Genomic DNA, 20,910 nt, shown 5'->3' with positions numbered 1-20,910 from the left:
TTTAAATGTTATTCTTTTATACATTTCCCACAAGTCAGTGGTATTTTAAAACCAGATTTTGTGGAGTAAAAGCGTATCTTTCAAATACACAGAGAGGTTCTGTCAGATTTGTAGTTGAAGTCTTAGAGGATATTTTGTTTAAATCCCACTAGAAAAGACTCGTGATGTATTTATTGATTCAAGCCACTTCTAATTCCCCTGTTCAGTATTGGAATAATTTCATGTGAGTTTGTTTTTCTTTTAAATGTCTAGGTACTGTGATAGAAAAATATGATAAGCCTGATTCAAAGCCAATTGAAGTTAAAACAAAGAAGCCCCAGTGTAATTCATCTCATCTGTCTTGAATCATATGAATATTAACCACCTTATCTTAACTAGTTATCCATTTTTTTTGTTACTAAAGAAGGACAAGCAGCTACAGGGGATAATTTGTGCCATTCTTAGACAGGTGTCTAAAATAAAGGGGTGAATCATCTTTTGGAAGTACTTATTTCTATCCATTGAACTTAGGAACAAACTCTGTAATAATGTCAACAGCATTTCTAAAAATTGTATAATGAACATTTTAATGATCATTTAAGAGATGAAAGAAAACTGCCATAACTACCAGGTTGTTCGTTATGCAGAAATGGGAGGGTGTCTCTTCTATTGGAAGCTGGACTGTTTGAAAAATTCGATATTCATTGGGACAGGAATTGAAACAGTTGTTTCTCCCATTTCTGCATTGAGTGTTGTAACAATCCAAATGTAGTTATTACACTTTCATTTCATATATAACTATGCAATTTAAAATTGAAGAGTCCAGGAGGAAGAAGTGAAAATTCAAGCATCTTAAAGCATGCAGGTTATAGTGCTTGTCTCAAAGATGTTGATAATTTTCTTAGAAATGCTAAGAAATGAAAAAGGGATTTTTTTTAATTAGTAAACAGATTTGTTTGTTTTGTTTTCCAGGGCAGTGAAAGACCAACACATTTCAAATTTTCTTTGTTTGTTATCATTTTTATTTTATTCAACTGCTAAAGCAAGTGAATGGTTCCCACAACTAATGGTGCATCCTTAGGCAAGGCCATCATTCACATTAATGGAAGAAGGTGTGCTTGTGAGACTGACCTGTTACTTGCCCACTAACAGGAACTTTTCAAGAGTGCAGTCTGAGATTAAGACAGTTTTGTTTTTTTTAAATTAAGTTAAAAATGTAAATGCCATCTTAAATTAAAATTAATGCATGAGAAACAGAAGGAAAGACATGCACACCAGTATAAGGTGGCATGAAAGGATTGGAATCCTGGTTAGAAAGTTTTCTTAGATCAATGGTTAGAAGAGCATTATGGAGTTTATGTAGTCCAACCTCCTTCTCTAAGTGGAACTGTTGCCAACACTGTCTATGGCTTTGTCCATGTGCACTGTGTGCCATCATCCAAGTTGTTCATGGAGAAATCGAATGGTGTGGGCCCCAGTATCAAACCCTTGTTTCCTTGTCTTCTCACTAGCTGCCAGCCAGATGTCCAGCCCTTAATCACTACCATTTGACTCCAGCAATACAGCCAGTTTTCCACCCAGCCCATTCTTCGAGATCATGCTTCAAGTCCATACTTCCTCAGCTTCCAAAATAGGAATGCAATTGAAGATGATGTCAAAAGCCTTATTAGCAGTATCACCTGCTCTTCCCTCATTCACATAGTCATTTCATCACAGAAGGCAATCAGGTTGATCAAGCATTGTTTGCTCTTGGTAAAGCCACGTTGGCTGTTTCCAATTGCCTTCTTTTTCCCTATAGTGTTTGGAAGTGGATTCCATGTTGATGTGTTCGGTGATCTCTCCAGGGACAGAGATTAGGTGGAATAGTCTGCATTCCATGAATCCTCCATCCATTTCTTAAGGCAGGCATAATATTACCCTTACCAGCAGTAAGGATTTTCTCTGCTGCTGTGATTTTTCTTATGCAGTAAAGAGCAGCCTTGCCATCACGTTGGCCAGCAGCTGTGGATGAATCTCATCTGGATTTCACTGATCTAAGTAGAATCATAGAATCATTTAGGTTTGAAAAGACCTTTAAGATCATCGAGTCCAACAGTAAACCTAGCAGTGCCAAGTCCACCACTAAATCATGTCCCTAAGCACCACACCTACACATCTTTTAAAATACCTCCAGGGATGGTGACTCAACCACTTCCCCCGGCAGCCTGTTCCAATGCTTGACAACCCTTGCAATGAAGAAATTTTTCTTAACATCCAATCTAAACCTCCCCTGCTGCAACTTGAGGCCATCTCCTCTTGTCCTATTGCTTGTTACTTGGGAAAAGAGACCAACCCCCACCTCGCTACAACCCCCTTTCAGGTAGCTGTAGAGAGTGATAAGGTCTCCCCTCAGCCTCCTTTTCTCCAGGCTAAACAACCCCAGTTCCCTCAGCTGCTCCTCATAAGACTTGTGCTCCAGGCCCCTCACCAGCTTGGTCGCCCTTCTCTGGACATGTTCCAGCACCTCAATGTCTTTCTCATAGTGAGGGGCCCAAAACCGAACACAGTATTCGAGGCGCAGCCTCACCAGTGCCAAGCACAGGGGGACGATCACTTCCCTGCTCCTGCTGGCCACACTACTTCTGATACAAGCCAGGATGCTGTTGGCCTTCTTGGCCACCTGGGCACATTGCTGGCTCATATTCAGCTGCCTGTCAACCAGCAGCCCCAGGTCCTTTTCTGCCAGGCAGCTTTCCAGCCACTCTTCCCCAAGGCTGTAGCGCTGCATGGGGTTGTTGTGACCCAAGAGCAGGACCCAGCACTCAGCCTTGTTGAACCTCATACAGTTGAGGTATGAGCCAGCCTGTCCAGATCCCTCTGTGGAGCCTTCCTACTCTATAGCAGACCAACCCTCCCACCCAACTTGGTGTTGTCTGCAAACTTACTGAGGGTGCACTTGATCCCCTCGTCCAGATCATTGATAAAGATACTAAACAGAACTGGCCCCGAAAATGAGCCCTGGGGAACGCTGCTTGTGACCGGCCGCCAGCTGGATTTAACTCCATGTTTATGTATGAGTATATTCATGTTCTCTAAGTAGACTGTTTCTCTCCCATTATTAGCTGCTCCTTTCCTTCCTAAACCATGCACAGAAGCCACTGAATACTTCATGCTTATGATCACTTGGATTCCTCAAATGCCACATGTTTTCTTTGAAATTTTGCATATGTGTTGAAACCCATCTCACCCTTAATGTTCCCTGCTAGTCTTATCTCCAGCTGGGCTTTAGCTTTTCTAATTTCATCCTGAAGTGCCCAAGCAGTGCTTTTATCTTCTTTCTTTTTCTGTCTTTGGTTTTGCTTCTTATATGTTCCTTTTTTTTGTCTTGCAATCCATTGAGACACTCCCTGCTTACCCCAACAGTCATTCTGCTGGAAATACTGGTCTTTCTGCACAATGAGGTGATTTGTTCTGAAGCTCACTCAAAAATACTCCTTTATTCCCCTTTTTAATCAGCTGAAAGTAATGTGCGGTCCACTATACTGTCTTCAATTTTCCCTCTCCCTTATGCCCACTTCTCATGGGATTCTGCTAACAGTTCCCTGAATAAACCAGTGCCTGCTTTCCTAAAGTCCAAAATCTTAACTCTGCAGTTTCTCATGCCTATCCTCAACATATATACATATATAATAATTCCTGCCTGAATTTGCAATGTTGACTGTTAACCAGCACTTTAGAAATTTTCTTCAGTAATGTGATCATTAATAATACAGCTTTTTAACATACATTTTGAAATAAAAATATATACAGTTACAAACAAGGGTATTAAAAGGGCTTTTGTGACTGAAAGGTAAGTCTTAATTTGAGTTAAAATTTTATAAGCTAGCAGTCTCTCATGAATTTTATTCAAGCTTTTAAGATATAATTCCCATGAAAAATTTGTTGATGCAGTTCTTTGACATAGTATAAAGCTTGTGTGTTTTATTTCTCATACTCGGTAAAAATGTCCTCTTGCAGATCACTGCTATAAATATCAATTTGGATATGTACAGGACTAGAATGCACATTGTTCTAGAGAGTAAAAGTGTGTAGAAATTACCTGTGTCTATATTCATATTTTCACGTATTTGTACCATGACATTTCAGACTCGTCATGAATGGCAGCTGAATCATTTGAAAACATAAGAGTTTGTTCTAGCAGAAACTCAAAATACAGAAATAATATTCACACATTACATCAGGTTGACTTAAGTAAACTATGATATCTGAACAAAGTCAGGTTTGCAAAATCAGGCAAAAAGCATGTTGCCTAACTGTATGCTCTACAGAAATTACACTAGCACAGAAATCTCATACTGAATGTATTATTTTTATAGATGTGATTGCTTAAAGAGAAACAACAATTTCTTCAATGAAATACATTAGAAGTCAAAAGGAATAGCTCATCACACCTTAGTGTAGCTGCTAAATATAGTATTCATTTTAAATAATTACTGTTGCTCTTCTGTCTGTGCTTGAAACTTAGAAATTTAGTAGAAAAAAAACCCAATTATCTTTTTTTATGGCTATTTTTTATTTTGCAATGAATACTTGTTGAGTTAAAACTAATAGTAAACTAATAATGGAAAACTGTAGGGCAGTCTAGTAAGGCAAACAGAATAGGGAAAGGCAAAGACCCAGGGTTGGGAAACATGAAGTGAATTTTGCCTCATTAAATGTAATTGCAGTGATCTCACTGACTTCAGTAAAACAGCATTTTATCCTTGGGTTCTTTTTTTTAACTTAGTTGCTGACCTCCTCTTATTTTCAGCAAGTCACTGACAGATTTTGTACCTCTTCTCACCATTCCTTGCACATCTTATTTACTTAGACTAAAACTGCGGTCTGTCTTCCTAAAACTGTAGTCAGATATATGAGTGTAGTATGGTTCCAGTGCTGGTTTTAACTTTGTTAATAACAGCAACAGAGACAGCATGTGTATGGGAGGGTGTGCAAGTACACCTGGAACACTTAGATTGCTGGATCATGCTTGAGATTATACACCAAGTCTCCACTGCTGATATTATCCAAGTCAGCTAAAGAAAAGTTAGGCTGAGTATGTCCACTCGATATTACAGTCATACATCTGACTGCAGTGTTCCTACTGTATATAGAATAGTGGGGCTGTGGCGTGTGGTTATTTTTCAAGGTACAATTGTAATATAATGATAGCTGTACCTTCTTGTGTGTTTGTCAACAGACTAAATCTTCTCTTTCAAAATCTAGCTTAATGGGACTCTGAACACTGGTACCTAATTTTATATCTACTGCTCCTCCATAATTCTAATAATGCCACATAGAGTAATATGGGTATAATTATTGAAAAGCATGCAACTGAAATTAATCTTGAACTTGTTGTGTTACTGCTGTAGATGTCAGGATGAACATAAATCTATTTTCTTAAAATAATTTAGCATTTATATAACCCTTGTATGAGCTGTGCAGAGCATATAATTACTGACATTTGTTAAACGCATCCCACATCACAAATACATGACTAATAGGCTCTAGAAGAAATTGATGAGTAATAACAAACTGTATTTATTATTAACCTGCAATTGAGCAATCTGAGTACTTAACAAGAATTTTTAAAATATGGGGAGTATTCTGTATATACTGTGGTGCTGCATGAAAGAAACATGCTGTGCTGCATAATGGAGTGGAAGACACAGTACTGTGCTCTAACAGAAAACACAGCTCTTTACCATTGCAGTGAATCAATGCAGTGCTTCAAGTAGCCTTATTAATTCCCATAGGATTGGTGCTATATATATATGAGAATATATTGGTCCTCATATTGGCATATGAGAAGTTTGTTGTCTTCTAAGAACAGGTTGCAGTTTTCTGTTTTTCTTACATTTTGTCAGGGTGTATAACTAGCTAAGGTCAGCCATGTCTTCTGGCCTTCCTTTTAGCATCATGTTCTCCGGGTAATATGTATCCTGGAAACCTCTACAAAGTAAACCCCCTAGTTACTGTTTGGGAGAAGGTGCAACTAGAATGCTGACTGGGTCAGTAGTGGGCTTGTGGTGTCCATCTGCAGCATCCTGCTGCTTTTCTTCCCTCCTCCACTGAACCCCTGCTCTACAGAGGATCTTCCTGGTGTCAAAGGTATATGATCCTCTTCTGTATAAAGGAAGACGTAGGTGGTGTCAATGTCTGTCCCTTGTTTGCTTTGTATTTTGATTAAGAAGGCAGGTATCTCTGTATTGAGTCCAGTCCTACTTCCCATCCTCATTGAGTGAAAGTGCAGCTTTGAGGTGGTCTTGAGGGAACAACAAAAGAGCAAGCGTAGACCTACACTGTTTCTTACTCATCCACCTGCAGTATGAATGATTTGGTTATGAATGCCATTAAAGTACTTTCATCCTAACAACCTCCATGGACCCTGTTCTTGTAGGCAAGGGACATAGACAGACTGAAAGTCAGAGAGGTTTCATTGGCAACTTAGTCTTAGACTACTTTCACAGCCATGCAGTTAATTGCAGCCAAACTACGAGGAACAGTATGGAAGCAGGTAGTTCTGTCAGAAGGCATATCAAACTGAAACCCCTTCCCTCTCTTGACACAATGAAAACATAGTTACATTGCACTGAGTTACCACTTTTCCAATATTTACCAAAGTAATTATGTTATAACATTGTATTAGTTAGAGCTGTAAAGTCTTATAAAAACAGAAATATCTCCTTGAACAGCTTTGTAAAGAGATATATTGTTTCATTCAGAGAAATGAAACATAGAAGTGGTTTCTGTGCTAACACTACATCCTTTTAAAACTGGTAGATGGCAGTAGAGTATCTGCTTTGACAGTGGATTTAGAAAGGAGTTTGTTAGCTTTTTGAACAAAAATAAAAACCTTTTTATCTGTTCCATAGTCTTGAAAAAAATAGCAGTTATCTGACTAGCAAATCTTTTCTGTTTTGTATTCTTAGAGCAGTAATCATATTTAGTTCAGAAATGATTGATCCTAGATTTTTTTTAATTCAGTGACATAGAATTTCACAATATATTTTTTACTTTATTACTTTCCTCTTTTCCAAATTGTAATACTGCGTGTAAAATTTGATTTTGTTGTATGATTTGTAGGATAGATTGCCTCTGAAATAAATACAAGACTTAGATATAAGCCTGTGTTTATTATATATTGTATTTGTGATGTAGCAGGTTTTGGAGTGGTTGTGAATTACTGAAGGCAAGACTCTTTCTTCATTGTGTACATGAGTAAAAAACAGAAATAGATTTTGGGTTCCTAGAAATCTGTTTTTATCTAAGTTCCAGGGAGGGAAAAGTTAAAATCTTGACATTTCCTCATTTTTATTTTTGCATGAGTTTTTATTTTACGTTTCAGGTCAAATGTGGCTTTCTAGTAGTTCCATATGAAGCCACATGGGGTCTTTCATTGTCTTTATTGCTTTCCATTCTGTTCATTATCTCTCTTCACTTCTCTAAATGTGTGGGGTTTTTACTATAATGTGTTGGTCAATATCGTAGTAGCATATATCCACAGAAACCCATAAAGTATGCAGTAGATTAAAAAGCTGAGATGCACAATTAATTGAATAACTAGGTAAATAAATATTGACATTTTAAGTTTGACTACCCGACCTTTATTAATACCTGCAATACCTGCTGACAATGCAAAAAACCCACAGTGTATGAATTTTCCACTAAGAATGGAGAAGATACTCAGTAGCAGTTCCTGTATGCTGTTCATAGTTATTAGATGCACTGTTCACAAATAAATTACTCTGTTGAATTTTTTTATATAAATACCGTTATGATTAGTTGACCTTAGTTAAAACAGGCAGCTTCTACAAAGGCTCGTGGTTCTGAATAATCTTCTCACCCCTCTTTCAACAAACCATTATTGGTGATTGCTTTTATATTGCACAAGTAGTGTTCTCCTCTGTCCTTCTAGTTGCAGGGAATGATGAGGGAAGAAACAGGAAGAGCCAGCAGATCAAAACCTGGCTCTGAGCCTGGTGTCATTGGCAGAATTGAGGGTTTTTTGATCACATGTCGGTCTACACAACACCAGGGCTGCTGGCAGCAGATGGGGTATGCCCATCTCAAAGGGGGGAAAGGATATTTGCACAGGAGTTAGCAGGGCTCATTGAAAGGGCTTTAAACTAGATTTGAAGGGGGAAAGGGATAAAACCAGGCTTGCTGGAGATAAGCCTGAGGGCAGCATGCCAGTGTTTGAGGGATGGTGTGCTAGCAAGGTCCTTCAGTCTCCCCTTCAGTGGAGGCAGGGGATGGAGATCCATGCAGCATCAAAGATGCAAGGGTTATTGATGTGTTAGAAACCATGAAAGTGCCTAAGAATAGCCACTTAGGAATTAGGGCTTCTCCCCGCAAAAAGGTGGCAGGATCAGTAGCCGAACTGAAGTGCATCTACACCAATGCACGCAGCATGGGCAACAAACAGGAGGAACTGGAAGCTATTGTGCAGCAGGAAAACTATGATGTAGTTGCCATCACGGAAACATGGTGGGATGGCTCGCACAACTGGAGGGCTGCAACGGATGGCTATAAACTCTTCAGAAGGTATATACAAGGAAGGAGAGGTGGTGGAGTAGCCCTGTATGTTAGGGAGTGTTTTGATTGTCTAGAGCTTAATGAGGGTGATGATAGGGTTGAGTGTTTATGGGTAAGAATCAGGGAAGGCCAACAAGGCAGATATCATGGTGGGAGTCTGTTATAGACCACCCAACCAGGATGAAGAGGCAGACAAAATATTCTATAAGCAGCTGAGAGAAGTCTCACAATCGCTAGCCCTTGTTCTCATGAGGGACTTCAACTTACCAGATGTCTGCTGGCAATACAGTACAGCAGAGAGGAAACAGTCGTGGAGGTTCCTGGAGTGTGTGGGAGATAACTTCCCAACACAGCTGGTGAGGGAGCCCACTAGGGAAGGAGCTGGACCTGTTGTTTGTGAACAGAGAAGGTCTTGTGGGTGTTGTGATGGTTGGAGGCTGTCTTGGGCACAGTGTTCACAAAATGCTGGAGTTTTTGATTCTTGGAGAAATAAGGAGGGGAGTCAGCAGAACTGCTCCCTTGGACTTCTGGAGGGCAGACTTTGGCCTGTTTAGGAGCTTGGCTGAGAGAGACCCTTGGGAGGCAGTCCTGAAGGGCAAAGGAGTCCAGGAAGGCTGAACATTCTTCAAGAAGGAAATCCTAAAGGCGCAGGAGCAGGCCATCCCCATGTGCTGAAAGACGAGTCAGCAGGGAAGAAGACTGGCCTGGCTGAACAGACAGCTTTGGCTGGAACTCGGGGGAAAAAAAGGAGAGTTTATGACCTTTGGAAGAAGGGGCAGGCCACTCCGGAGGACTACAAGGATGTTGTGAGGTTATGCAGGGAGAAAATTAGAAGGGCCAAAGTCCAGCTAGAACTTAATCTGGCTACTGCCATAAAATACAATTAAAAAAATGGTTCTGTAAACACAGTAGCAACAAAAGGAGGGCTAAGGAGAACCTCCATCCTTTACTGGATGCAGGGGAAAACATAGTGACAAAGGATGAGGAAAAAGCTGAGGTACTTAATGCCTTCTATGCCTCAGCCTTCAATAGTAAGACCAGTTGTTCTTTGGGTACCCAGCCCCCTGAGCTGGAAGACAGGGACGGGGAGCAGAATGAAGCCCCCATAATCCAAGGGGAAATGGTGAGAAACCTGCTACACCTCTTAGACACACACACAAGTCTATGGGACCAGATGGGATCCACCCAAGGGTACTGAGGGAGCTGACAGAAGTGCTCACCAAGCCGCTTTCCATCATTTACCAGCAGTCCTGGCTAACCGGGGAGGTCCCAGTTGACTGGAGGTTAGCAAATGTGATGCCCATCTACAAGAAGGGCCTGAAGGAGGATCCAGGGAACTCCTGGCCTGTCAGTCTGACCTCAGTGCTGGGGAGGGTTTACGGAGCAGATCATCCTGAGTGCCATCACAGAGCACGTGCAGGACAACCAGGTGGTCAGGCCCAGTCAGCATGGGTTTATGAAAGGCAGGTTCTGATCTCTCTCCTTGTATGACAAAGTGACCAGCTTCATGGATGAGGGAAAGGCTGTGGATTATGCCTAGACTTTAGTAAAGGCTTCGACACTGTTTCCTATAGCATTCTCCTGGAGAAACTGGCTGTTCATGGCTTGAATGGGCATACACTTTGCTGGGTAAAGAACTGGCTGGATGGCTGCGCCCAAAGAGTGGAGGTGAACAGAGTTAAATCCAGCTGGCGGCCGGTCACAAGCAGCGTTCCCCAGGGCTCATTTTCGGGGCCAGTTCTGTTTAGTATCTTTATCAATGATCTGGACGAGGGGATCAAGTGCACCCTCAGTAAGTTTGCAGACAACACCAAGTTGGGTGAGAGGGTTGGTCTGCTATAGAGTAGGAAGGCTCCACAGAGGGATCTGGACAGGCTGGCTCATACCTCAACTGTATGAGGTTCAACAAGGCTGAGTGCTGGGTCCTGCTCTTGGGTCACAACAACCCCATGCAGCGCTACAGCCTTGGGGAAGAGTGGCTGGAAAGCTGCCTGGCAGAAAAGGACCTGGGGCTGCTGGTTGACAGGCAGCTGAATATGAGCCAGCAATGTGCCCAGGTGGCCAAGAAGGCCAACAGCATCCTGGCTTGTATCAGAAGTAGTGTGGCCAGCAGGAGCAGGGAAGTGATCGTCCCCCTGTGCTTGGCACTGGTGAGGCTGCGCCTCGAATACTGTGTTCGGTTTTGGGCCCCTCACTATGAGAAAGACATTGAGGTGCTGGAACATGTCCAGAGAAGGGCGACCAAGCTGGTGAGGGGCCTGGAGCACAAGTCTTATGAGGAGCAGCTGAGGGAACTGGGGTTGTTTAGCCTGGAGAAAAGGAGGCTGAGGGGAGACCTTATCACTCTCTACAGCTACCTGAAAGGGGGTTGTAGCGAGGTGGGGGTTGGTCTCTTTTCCCAAGTAACAAGCAATAGGACAAGAGGAGATGGCCTCAAGTTGCAGCAGGGGAGGTTTAGATTGGATGTTAAGAAAAATTTCTTCATTGCAAGGGTTGTCAAGCATTGGAACAGGCTGCCGGGGGAAGTGGTTGAGTCACCATCCCTGGAGGTATTTTAAAAGATGTGTAGGTGTGGTGCTTAGGGACATGATTTAGTGGTGGACTTGGCACTGCTAGGTTTACTGTTGGACTCGATGATCTTAAAGGTCTTTTCAAACCTAAATGATTCTATGATTCTGTGTTATACAGATAGATTTTATATATTTATACTTTATGTAGATTTATCTTTTATGTCTTGTAAGACATTTAATATAAGAATAAAATGATAGTAAATGTTATATAAGTTAAAATGGTTCAGTGTACTATGATCTTGTAGCATTTCATAGCCAATATCGAAGTTGATAAATAAGCTGCTGTTTGCTTCAGCAAAAGAAAATTAAAAACAAAAGGAAACACTGTATCATTGCATATCTTTCAAGAATAGAAAATAAGTCACAAGCCAGCAGAAAGTTTGATTTCCTGCCTCATTCTGTTTAACGTTTAAATAGTCCAGTACTTCTGAACAATTAATAAATATTTTATTATTAAGTTCAATTCTCTGAAGTCAAGCAAAAGAGGAGAGAATTACTTAGTTGTTCTCTAACATGTCCTGCAAAAAATGCACTGAGAAAAATAACTAAAATTTTGCTAAAATACCTAAATGTACCGGGGGGTTTATATACAGTTTAAGGGACAGGCTGCAATATCACTGAAGGATTTTAATTTCACTATTCTTTCTTTATAAATGTATACATATATTTGATCAGTTTATGTGTGGAGTTACCAGGGTTGCTAACAATAAAAGGCAGTTGGACATAATGAACTGGAAGCTCCCCTTCTTTCTGAAAGTTTTGCAGTTATTCTTTTAATTGCTTGCTTGCTTGCTTTAAACTAATAAATGTGCATTTAAATAATTTGAGGTAGCATGAATATCTAAGTAAGTAAGAGATCTGTGGGAGATTAGAAGTCATTGACTATAATTGTCTTGGAATTTTGATGCCTGATAGGTACTATATGTATTTGGTTACCTATTCTGTTTTTTTGTTTCTCTTTTTAATTACAGATGAAGCCTAGTTAAAGGCAGAGCTTGAGTTTTTTCTGTAGATTTTGTGGAAAAGAGGCTTTTTAATTAATTTTACACCTTATTAGTTTTTAAATTATAGTTGAAAAAGACAGTGACTGTGATAAGAAAAATATGGATCTTTTTGTTTGTTTTGGGCTTAATATGAATGAGGCTCAAGTATGTTCTATATTTGGATATGGGTATTGTTTATGTTTTGAATAGATCATGATTAGTAATTAAGTATGCAGAAAAGTGTAGTCCATAGAAAAATCAGAGAGTATTTGCTATTGTATCACATTTTTGTACTAAAATAAGTTTGTTTATCCTTCTTCAAGATTGCATTTGTATTCTCATCACTCAGGTCATTTCACAGCTTCGGATCCTGAGCAGGTCAGTAACTGCTGGATGCAAATTTGATAGAGAAATATGGTCTACTGAACTTTCTCCTGTTCTCAACCTATGGAAGAAACTTAATCAGGTAGGAAAGCAGCTAATTTGGAAAGACAACTTTTTTCCCTCAGTAACTACATTAAAAGTAAGGTCTAAGGAACTATCTTGAATATTGGAATATAAGTAGTGAAAAAGAAAATTAAATGCATTTGAGGTGGGAAGTACAATGTTACAGACTTAATAGCTTATTACATACATGTATGTGGGATAACAGGCTATCACTTTTTTCTCCATATGGAGGTGAGACCACACTCACAAGACATGAGACTAACATCTTGTGTGTGTTTCCAAGAAGAACACTAATATATTTTAGATTTGAATTTAGTCTCTTCATTTCTCTAATATTTACAAAGCAATGTTTAATAATTTTGAATATTAAATTAAGGCTTTCCTGTATAATATTGAAATATGGTACTAGCTTTAAATTGAGGTTCATTAAAATCCTTGCTACAATGCTTACAATATCCAGTCTCACTTCCTTTTTGTTCCTTCGTTGTTCTGAGTTGGTTCGATTTGGTGGGGGTTTTTTACGTATATTATAAAGCTTGATTTCCAACCACTGAATTCTTATTGTGGGTGTCTGTTTAGCTATAACACATGCGGATTCTCTTTGAAACGCAGATACTACACATAGTTGGGAAGAATCCCTCTCACCTCATGCTAGGTGCCTACCTAGGCATTTGGTCATTATTTTTCTCCTCAGTGATAAGTAATAGATCACAGACATTGTGGCCTAAAAATGTCTTGTACACAACAATATTGGAATGAGAAAAGCCTTTACCTTACTCAGATAACCACATACAAAGAAGTGACATGAGGTGCACGTGAGAATTTGCAATTACATTTTTAAATCTCTCATTAACTTCTCATTTAATCCATGCTAAGTGTATGATACATCATGTTTTTGTCAAAATAATCTTTTGGTACTAAGTAACTTCATGCTGAAATCTGTGGCCTCTGAACATAGACTGCTGTTAACGAGGTCTGTGATCCTGTAAGAAAAAGCAGTATATTTCAATGGGACACCTTCCATTATATCTTACTGACTAGAGCTAAATATACATTTAGGCCTGCAAACCTTCCTTGCAAGAGCTTAGATGAAACTGTTGCATATATGTATACATATACATTCAGAAAATTAGAGAGTTTGATTGTAGTGTTTGGAAGAATGATACATGAAGCCAGTTTTAAACAGTAAAACGAAACTGCACTACATTAATACTCATTAACAGCACACGTTGATAATGACTAGTTCTTTATCATTATTAATTATTAGCACTGCAAATTCAAATCACTTATTCTTCAAACCTTGTGTCATAAATTAGCTGTGAGTATGCAGTACCATGAAGCTGAAGCCACATACTCACCAATGGTGGCTATGGTCCTTGATGGTCTTAGTCACCCAGGTGGAGGTAATCAAGCCTGAGAGCTCTTTGACAAGGGAAGCTGGACCTGACGCAGGCCTCATCTTTCTCCCCTGCTGTCACCCTCAAATCTGAGATCTCCTTTCATATGATTTTTCAGCCCTTTACCTCTGTTCCTGAACTACAGGTTGGGTGATGCTTAGATGGGGTTATTTTTCAGGCTGCAGCAAGTACCTTATTGTGTCACTTGGCTGTTTTTCTTTCCTGCTTAATTGCGTCTTCTTGTCTTAAAGCAAAAGCAGTCTAGGCAGTTCTTAATGTTGCTCTCTGTCAATGACCAGTAGGAGACCATCAGCTTGTTTTTCATAGTTCTCTTTTCAACGTGTGCCCATACTTTCAAGACCTTTGCTATTATGCTATGCTTCAACTTCACATCACAACAGGAGACACCTGGTACTGAATTCCACTTCAAACAGCAAGCTTGCTTAACAAGTTGATAACAAGTTTAGAAGGCCAGTACTGGGGCCTTGCACAGTTAGCATAAGACATAGTTAGTGTGGCCTGTTCCTAGCAAGAGCAATTTTTTATTTTTTTTTTACAGGACCATTGGATACAAAAATTTTATATAATGTTTGCTATGCTTACTGTATTATGTTTGAGTTCAAAAAAAGCTAATATTAATTAAATCTTGTGCTTAGTGCGCAGTACTTCTGTGTATGCAGGAGGCCTCGTTTAGCTACAAAACCAATCTGTTTGCTAAGGATTCGCATCAGCCTTACTGATATATAATGTCTGGGTAAACTCTGGCTAATCCCTTGCCAATGACCATCCTGCCATTCTTCAGTTTCCTCCTGTGAGTTACCCTGTAGCTTGTCCGGTTCAGAGAACTGAGCAGCTAGTTTCTTTCTGACTTTTGGATTTGTTGATTTGAAAATAGCCATTTTTTACCACACTGTATCTGAGAACTTTCTTTAGAGATATAAAATGCTCTCTTCAGTCAATGCTGTCATAAGGGCTTAATTTGATTTCCTAAAAATTAGGCTTCTAGCACTATTAAAGAAGCCATCAAATATTCATGGCCTGGTAGATATAACCCAGAATCTGCAGGAGACCTGTGAACTGCTGGTGTAGCACGTAGAGACAGAATGAGACATCTCAAATGTCACTAGGTGCCTGCCTGAATCAAGGCTGTGGTGCCTATTTATTCTTCTGCTTAATTTTAACTACAGGAAAATGAATTATGGAATATTTCTGTGTTCTCTCCTTGCCCAGTATTTGTACAGTCCCCGTATGCATCTGTGTTTGACCTACATTTTCACTGCTTGTAATATCTTAAAATAAAAGATTCCTATAAAAAAACTCAGGAAGTTCAACAAGGCAAAGTGCAATGTCTTTCACATGGGTTGGGGCAATCCCTAGCACAAATACAGGCTGGGTGATGAGTGGATTGAGAGCAGCTCTGCAGGGAAGGACTCAGGGGTATTGGTTGGTGAGAAGCTCAGCATGACCCAGCAGTGTGCACTTGCAGCCCACAAAGCCAACCATATCCTGGGCTGCATCAAAAGAAGCATGACCAGCAGGTAAAGGAAGGTGATTCTCCCTCTCTACTCTGCTCTCATAAGACCCTACCTGGAGTATTGTGTTTAGCAACATAAGGACACGGACCTGTTGGATTGAGTCCAGAAGAGGGCCACCAAGATGATCAGAGGGCTGGAGCAGCTCTCCTGTGAAGACAGGCTGAGAGAGTTGGGGTTGTTCAGCCTGGAGAAGAGAAGGCTCCAGGGAGACCTTCCTTATAGCAGCCTTCCAGTACCTAAAAGGGGCCTACATGAAAGCTGGAGAGGGACTTTTTACAAGGGCATGCAGTGATAGGACAAGAGGTAATGGCTTTAAGCTGAAAGAGGGTAGATTTAGATTAGACATAAGGAAGAAGTTCTTCACTGTGGGGGTGGTGAGGCATGGAACAGGTTGCCCAGAGAGATCGTGGATGCCCCCTCCCTGGAAGTGGCCAAAGCCAGGTTGGATGGGACTTTGAGCAACCTGGTCTAGTGGGAGGTGTCCCTGCCCATGGCAGGGGGGTTGGAACTAGATGATCTTTAAGGTCCCTTCCAACCCAAACCATTCTATGATTCTATGATTCTATATTATCTTAAAATTTCTTTGATTTTCTAACATTTTTATGCTGTTAGCAGGTTAATTTCTTTATCTTTTGAAGATCTCCTTTAGAACAAGATGGCCTCTGACCTTGTGTAGGGTTTTCGGGGGGGACATTTGCTTGAGTATTTCAAAAAATTTAAATAATAATGTCCTTTATCAAAATTAGTTTTCATAGTCTGTTCAACTAGTACTTCCTATAAGCTTTGAAAAAGTCTAGGCATCTTTAAAAAGTCCACATACATTGCATACAGTTCTACATTCGAATTCTTTATTGATAGCTCAATGAAGGCATCATGTTTGTTTTCAGAAGTTTTAAATAAAGACCTGGGAATTGGAACGAAGAAAATAATTGAACTGCTGCTTAAGTTAACAATCACACGTTATTTTATTTATGCATGAATGAGCACAGAATATGAGCTAACATGATTTCCCAGGTATGAAGAAGTAAAATCACAAAAACTATTCCTGAAGTCTGTAATTTTTTTTTTCCCCCTCGGTTTTGGAAGCATTTACCTTCAACTGCAGACTCTTTGTTATAGAATCATAGAGTCATAGAATGGTTTGGGTTGGAAGGGAACTTTAAAGTTATCTAGTCCAACCACCTGCCATGGGTGGGGATATCTTTCACCAGATCAGGTTGCTCAAAGTCCTGTCCTACCTGACCTTGAACAATTCCATGGATGGAGCATCCATAACTTCCCTGGACAACCTGTCCCAGTGTCTCACCACCCTTACAGTAAAAATTTCTTCCTTACATCCAGTCTGAACCTCCTCTCTTTCAGTTTAAATCCATTGCCCCTTGTCCTGTCACTACAGGCCCTGGTTAAGAAGTCTTTTTCCGTCTTTCTTATAAGCTCCCTTTAGGTACTGGAAGGCTGCTATAAGGTCTCCCCTGAGCCTTCTCTTCTCCAGGCTGAACAACCCCAACTCTCTCAGTCTGTCTTTATAGAAGAGGTATTCCAGCTCTCTGATCATTTTTGTGGCCCTTCTCTGGACCGTCTGGGATACAGTACTCCAGGTTGGGTCTCACAAGAGCAGAGTAGAGGGAGCGAATCACCTCCCTTGACCTTCTAGCCACACTTCTTTTGATGCAGCCCAGGATCTGGTTGGCTTTCTGGGCTGCAAGTGCACGTTGCCGGCTCATGTCCAATTTTCCATCCACCAGTATCCCCAAGTCCTTCTCTGGAGGGCTGCTCTCAATCCCTTCATCTCCCAGCCTTTACTGATACTGGGGATTGCCCTGACCCATATGCAGGACCTTGCGCTTGGCCTTGTTGAACTTCATGAGGTTGCTGTTGTTGTTATTATTATCTTCTTTTATCTATTGGATACAGATAGTAGTAAAGTAGAGGCAGATGGGATAGATGCTGACAATACTTTCTATTTTATTTAGAAGAGGCAAATATTAGTCTTCTACCTGTCAAATGTACTTATCACAAAGGGTAGTTGGAAACAATGGTTGAATACCTGTTTCAAACTACTGAAACTCAGAAAGTACCCAGTATAGGTATGAATTGAATCTAGCTAATCTATTTATAAATTCAACGCTGTTTTTAAAATCAGCTACTTTTTATTCCAGGGGCAAAAAATGCTCAGAAGCCTGTTAATATGTAGACAAAGATTAAGTATGTTTTTAAACATTTTTATTCCAGTGCTGAGTACGTAAATCAAGGATTAACTCAGAAAGGATTATCTTACAAATATCTTGAAAATAGTTACTTTACATCTAAGTGCTGATGATTATGAAGCATAACAATATTTACCACTTGACATAGGTTTGTCCTGTACAATTTATACTGGAATAATTGGTCATAGTCTTTAAGTGTGGACATATTTTTATCTGTACACTTTCAATACCGTATGGTTATCACTTTTGTGTTCTGTAATCTAGTGTCCAAGTTTAGATAAAATCATAGACAGCATTTGACTGGGTATTTCTCTGGACTGAACATCAGTGTTTCATCCTACAAAAATCAGTCTAAATAATTTAGAGTATATAATACAGCTAAATTGACAGAATGTCTGTAGAATTTATGTAGTCAGTGAATTTCAGAAATCAGTGATAAAACAAAAATTTTACCTAATATTGGCCAACATTTCACTAATCTGTAAATGGACTATTTAACTTCTTAGTGATGTGCCCACTGAAGAATCATACCACATTAAAATATGTAAAATAATATTTGTATTTTTTCATGAGTGCAAATTGTAATCTCTCAATCAACAGTATTGAGTGCAGCTAACACAGGCAGCAAATGCACAGAGTAGTTGGCAGAGCAGTTTGTGCAGAAGAGCTTACAGAGACCAGCAACTTTGCTCAGCAGAGGATACACCTTCTCAGCAATGGTAGTGACATGCCACAGGGCACAGTCCCCACCCAGCTGCTCTTAGAGCAATGGACCCTCTAAGATGAGAACTTTGACTCGGACAGAGCTCCAGAAGGAGGATGCAAGAGTGCAGATCTTGAGCTGCAGGGAGTGCCTGGTGCCTCTTCCTGAGGCTGGGGCAGCAGGAGGTGGTTGTCTAAGCTGCAGGAGGTGTGTGCTTGTTGAGGATCTGCATCATCAAATAAAGGAGCTGTGAGAGGAGGTCAGCAGATTTTGCAGCATCAGAAGTAGATTAGCTGGGTCTTTTCTGAGACACTGAGCTTGAAGAGCCAAGCCCCCAACTTTCCTGAAGGTGGTGCAGGCAGAGTCTGTCTGTTGGGATAGCAAGTGAAGACTTACAGGATGGCAAAGGCTGGAAGCTTGAGACTTCCGGCACCAGGAGCAAAGGCTGCTTCTCCATCTCACAATTTGCACTTAAGGAACACATTTAGTGCCCTCATTGCTGACAAGAGGCTGGGAATTCTGTCCAATGAAGCTCCCAAGCCAGCTAAACCTGATCCACACAGAAGCACCAGGAGGAAGCAGTAAGGAATAGTGGTGGGCAACTCCCTGCTGTGGGGAGAAGGATGCTCCTATATTCTGATGTTATCTGTCGTCTAGGGAGGTTTGCTGCTTGCCAGGGGCTCGTATCTGGGACATTGTGGAAAGGCTGCCAAGGCTTGTCTGGCCCTCAGACTATTACCCCTTCATGCTTTTCCACATAAGCCCCAGTCATACTGCCAGGGGTAACATGGAGCATATGAAGCATAACTACATGGGTCTGGGGGTGGTGGTTAAGGGCATGGGGGCCTAGGTGTTTTTTCTTCTTGATCCTTACAGTGAAGTTAAGAGGACATGAGGAGGAGTGGACAGATCCTACAACTGGTTGCACAGCTGGTGTCAGCAACAGGGTTTTTGTTTTTATGATCCTGGGACACTTTTTGAGGATTGATGATTGCCTGCTTGAAAGAGAAAAGGTCCACCTGACTAAGTGGGGCCAACTTGGTGAGGAGAGTTTTAAAATTGAAGTAGCAAGGTAGGGAGAGGATGACTGAAAATTATGGGAGGAAGTAGTTGATGAGGTTGGCAGGCAAAGTATGTCTGTAAACATCATCATCAACAAAATCAACAAAACAGAGCTGAAGACGGACCATCTAAAGTGTGTCCATATAAACAAGGAAGTTCCTACCTGACGGAATTATCGGGAAAGTTCTCACACCCTTTCCGGGAAGTCACCATGATGGGGTGCCTCTCTGATGTGCCTGTACGCTAATGGGTGCAGCATCGGGAACAAAGAGGAATTAGGGGTTTGCATACGGTTGCAGAACTATGATCTTATAGGGGTCACAGGAACATGGTGGGATAGCTCACACATCTGTAGTGCTGCCATGGATGGATACAGGTTCTCTTGGAAAGAAAAGCCAGCAAGGTGAGGATGGGGAGTTGCCCTTTATGTGAGAGACCAGTGGGAACGCATGGAGCTTTACCTAGAGATGTACAACATGCCAGTTGGGAGTTTGTGAATTAGGATTAGAATTTAACATTAGGGTGGGTGTCTGCTACGAGCCACCTGATCAGAAAGAAGTAGGTGAGACCTTTTTCACATGCCTGGAAGAAGCCTCACATTCTCAGAGCCTGGTCTTTGCGGGGGAATTTACACACCCTGATATCTGCTAGAAGGACAGTGTAGCTGGGCACAAGCAGTCCAGGAGGTTTTCTAGTGCATTGATGACAAATTCCTGACTCAGGTCATGGAGAAGACAATAAGGGGAAGCACTCTGTGGGACCTCACACTTGCCAAGAAGGAAGAACTTGTTGAGGATGTGAAGATTGGGGACAACCTTGGTTGCAGTGACCATGAGATGGTGGACCTCAGGATCATAAGAGGAGGGAAACAAGCAAAAAGCAGTGTGACAACCCTAGACTTCAGGAAAGTACACTTTGGTCAATTCAAGGACCTGCTTGAAAGAATCCCATGGACTGCTGTCCTGGAGAGCTGGTTGCTTTTCAAGGAATACCTCCCCTACTCTCAGTGGTCAATCTCAAAATGCAGGAAGTCAAGTAATGACAGCAGGAGGCCTGCATAGATGAGTGAGGAGCTCCTGGTAGAACTCAAATGTAAAAAAAAAGTTAAGAGAAGGAAGAGGGGACAGCTGTTGTGGGAGGAATACAGAAACACTGAGCATGCAGGGATGGGATTAGGGAAGCTAGAGCATATCTGGAGTTGAATCTGGTGAGGGATGTGAAGGGCTGTACTGATGTACTGGGTCTGGTTGGGATGGAGTTCACTTTCCTCACAGCAGCAGATACAGTGCTGTGCTTTGTACTTGGGTACTTGTGGCTAGAACAGGTGTTGATGTGTTTTGGCTGTTACTGAGCAGTTTTTGCACAGCATCAGGGCTGTCTCCCCAGCCTTGGGTGTCCCCCCACCCCCCCCCACCCCTGCAAAAAGCTGGTAGACTGGGGGTGGGCAAGAGGTTGGGAGGGGACATAGCTG

General features: G+C 41.1%; 1 protein-coding gene across 3 annotated transcripts in view; it reads left to right on the top strand.

The window, feature by feature from the left end:
- Positions 1–20,910, top strand: part of DYNC2H1 (dynein cytoplasmic 2 heavy chain 1) — a 186,908-nt gene that overhangs the window by 125,905 nt on the left and 40,093 nt on the right. For all 3 annotated transcript variants that reach the window (XM_069808307.1, XM_069808306.1, XM_069808308.1), the window contains one exon: positions 12,438–12,554. In XM_069808307.1, the coding sequence (XP_069664408.1) occupies positions 12,438–12,554 (117 nt within the window). The remainder of the gene's footprint in view (positions 1–12,437; positions 12,555–20,910) is intronic.

The sequence above is a fragment of the Haliaeetus albicilla genome, chromosome 20 (assembly GCF_947461875.1).
Source record: "Haliaeetus albicilla chromosome 20, bHalAlb1.1, whole genome shotgun sequence".
Lineage (NCBI taxonomy): Eukaryota > Metazoa > Chordata > Aves > Accipitriformes > Accipitridae > Haliaeetus > Haliaeetus albicilla.
This window is presented reverse-complemented; position numbering and strand designations above follow the sequence as displayed.